The sequence below is a fragment of the Poecilia latipinna genome, unplaced genomic scaffold (assembly GCF_001443285.1).
Source record: "Poecilia latipinna isolate Pla-1442-1.1 unplaced genomic scaffold, P_latipinna-1.0 Scaffold663, whole genome shotgun sequence".
NCBI classification, from domain to species: domain Eukaryota; kingdom Metazoa; phylum Chordata; class Actinopteri; order Cyprinodontiformes; family Poeciliidae; genus Poecilia; species Poecilia latipinna.
The window spans coordinates 381,199-383,851 of NW_015113279.1; the positions used below are offsets into that span (position 1 = coordinate 381,199).

Sequence of the window (2,653 nt, forward strand, 5' to 3'; positions counted from 1 at the left end):
GACACTTGAAATAAGACAAAACGAACTTACAAGTAACTTTTCAGCAATATATTGGAGTCAGTAATTCCTTAATAATGATGGAAAAAGTTGTACAATAAATATGGAGGAATTATTTATTTAAAACAAACGCCCAGTGATTAAATGAAAAAAAAGAAAAACCTTGCATCTTTTCTATGCACCCCACAATTATGTACCTAAAATCTCGATTTGAAGAAGTGCGAATACTTCTGCTGTTCACTGTAAATTTTGACTCACCCTTGGAAGTGAATGTAATCCTGTCTGACAAGTCTGCTGACATTCCCCTACGTGTCTCGGCTTGGATTTATCCCTGACATGCACCATCTATTACGGCAGCTTACCGAGGCAGGTGGGAGCCTTCCTAATTGTCCCTAATGAACACAATCAGGCTCAGGGTAGCAGGTTAATCTCTTTAAACAGATATCTGCATACAAATACGCAGAGCGGGTCGGTAGGCGGTGGAGGGGGGCAAGACTTTTGGCTGCCAAAGCCGTCTGGTTCCAATCACAGTCGAGCTGTAGCTTGTGTGGTAATTAACGTGTGTGTTAATACTAATGCAACGTGAAGAATACGTTTTATCAGAGCAGCGATGCTTTTGATTTTGTTCCAAGTGTAAATAACTGAGCAGAACAAGAGCGGTTTGGCTGTCTCGTTACATTTCATGAATTTTTTTTTTTGTATATGTATATAAATGCATCTGCTCCCCTCAGAGGTGGTTGAACACGCCTGCAGCATCACCTCCCTCATGCTGGGCGAAACCCTCCCCTCCATCACCAAGGACATGGACACGTACACGTACCGCCTGCCCCTCGGCGTCTGCGCCGGCGTCGCCCCCTTCAACTTCCCGGCCATGATTCCTCTGTGGATGTTCCCCGTCGGTATGGTGTGCGGCAACACGTACTTGATGAAGCCGTCCGAGCGCGTCCCAGGATGCACCATGCTCCTGGCCAAGCTGCTGCAGGACGCGGGCGCACCAGATGGCACTCTGAACATCATCCATGGGCAGCATGCAGGTGAGTCTCTGCTGCGTTACGGCTTCCCAGTGTGAGTTTGTGGTAAACAATAGTGAGGAGTCCAAAAATAACTCCCTTCCACAAAATCATATAAACTGGAGTTACATGTGCATTTATTGTATTGTTTGTCATTTATCATGATAAAGTTTTTACCATAAGATTGTGATTTATTGTAAAACTCTGGGTTTTGTTTGGATTGGTGTTTTTTTTTTATTGTTATTTTATCCTATTCGTTCAGTAAAGGTGTATTAACATATTTGAAAATATGATTAAATGAAGTTACTTTGTGCATTTTAGTGAAAATACTATTTATGTGACTAGATGGGAATGTTTTTCAAGTATTTGTGTTTGTGGACTAAAATAACTGCGACACACAGTTACAGCCGTACAGTTAACTAGAAAAACAGTAATAGTTCTAAAGTATCATGATTGAAAAAAATCGTCTCATTTTGCAGATTTCTGATTTAAACGTGTAGGCATTTTTTTATACGATGTTAGAAACAGTTTAATAAATGCAAATAAACAATTCAATTCATTTTCTTAAATAAGAAAATTGACATTTTTTGCCTAAAATGTAATAACGCAGTGAAAATATATCAGTATCGACTACTTTTTCTTTGATTTAATCATTTAATAATTGGATAGTAAGAGGTGCTTAATAGGAGATTTTTATTTTTTAACCAGGTTAACTTTATACCATTTGAGAAGTTCCAAGTATATTTACAAACAAATTATTATTTTTTTAACCTGATATGAATCATGTATTCATTTTTGGTCAGTTTTGGCTTCATAACTGCAAAATTAAATCCTAATAAATTAAATTAAAGAGTGTGGCTGTAATAGGACAACTTGTGGAAAGGTGGGAATGCTTGTTCGGAGCTGTGTAAATCATAATTTGGATGCATTCCTTTAAAGCTGAGGCACAGATTTAAAAAAAAAAAAAAAAAAAGAAGCTTAAACCACTTTTTTTTTTTTTTTTTTTTTGTTTGTGTGTAGCTGTGAATTTCATCTGTGACCATCCAGCCATCAAAGCCATCAGCTTTGTGGGATCCAACCAAGCAGGAGAGTACATCTACGAGCGCGGCTCCAAGAACGGAAAGAGGGTTCAGTCCAACATGGTACTCTCACTGCTTCGCTGGACGCTCTCAAATCGCACCACTCTGACGTTAAAGAGCCAATTATTTCCAGTGATGATTCGCACATCGGAGAACTGTCCTCAATTTTGTCGTTCAGGGTGCCAAGAACCATGGTGTGGTGATGCCTGACGCCAACAAGGAGAACACCATCAACCAACTGGTGGGGGCCGCTTTCGGAGCAGCCGGCCAGCGATGCATGGCTCTCTCCACTGCCATCTTCGTTGGGGAGTCTCGTGACTGGCTCCCAGAGCTGGTGGAGCGCTCCAGATCGCTGCGCGTAAACGCAGGTAACTCCCCCTAAGGAACAGTCAAAAGATGATTAGTGTCTTCTTTTTATATATATATATATATATATATATATATATATATATATATATATATATATATATATATATATATATATATATATATATATATATATAAAAAAAACCCTAAAAAATAAACACTTATTACATATTTTATAAAAAAATGCCCGTTGTGGGCGCT

The 2,653-nt window shown here is 39.0% G+C and overlaps 1 protein-coding gene across 1 annotated transcript in view; it reads left to right on the forward strand.

The window, feature by feature from the left end:
• The window catches only part of LOC106954547 (methylmalonate-semialdehyde dehydrogenase [acylating], mitochondrial-like), a 29,037-nt gene that overhangs the window by 15,032 nt on the left and 11,352 nt on the right, over positions 1 to 2,653 (forward strand). The window contains exons 7-9 of the mRNA XM_015044145.1: positions 729 to 1,031; positions 2,028 to 2,149; positions 2,265 to 2,454. Of these exons, the coding sequence (XP_014899631.1) occupies positions 729 to 1,031; positions 2,028 to 2,149; positions 2,265 to 2,454 (615 nt within the window). The remainder of the gene's footprint in view (positions 1 to 728; positions 1,032 to 2,027; positions 2,150 to 2,264; positions 2,455 to 2,653) is intronic.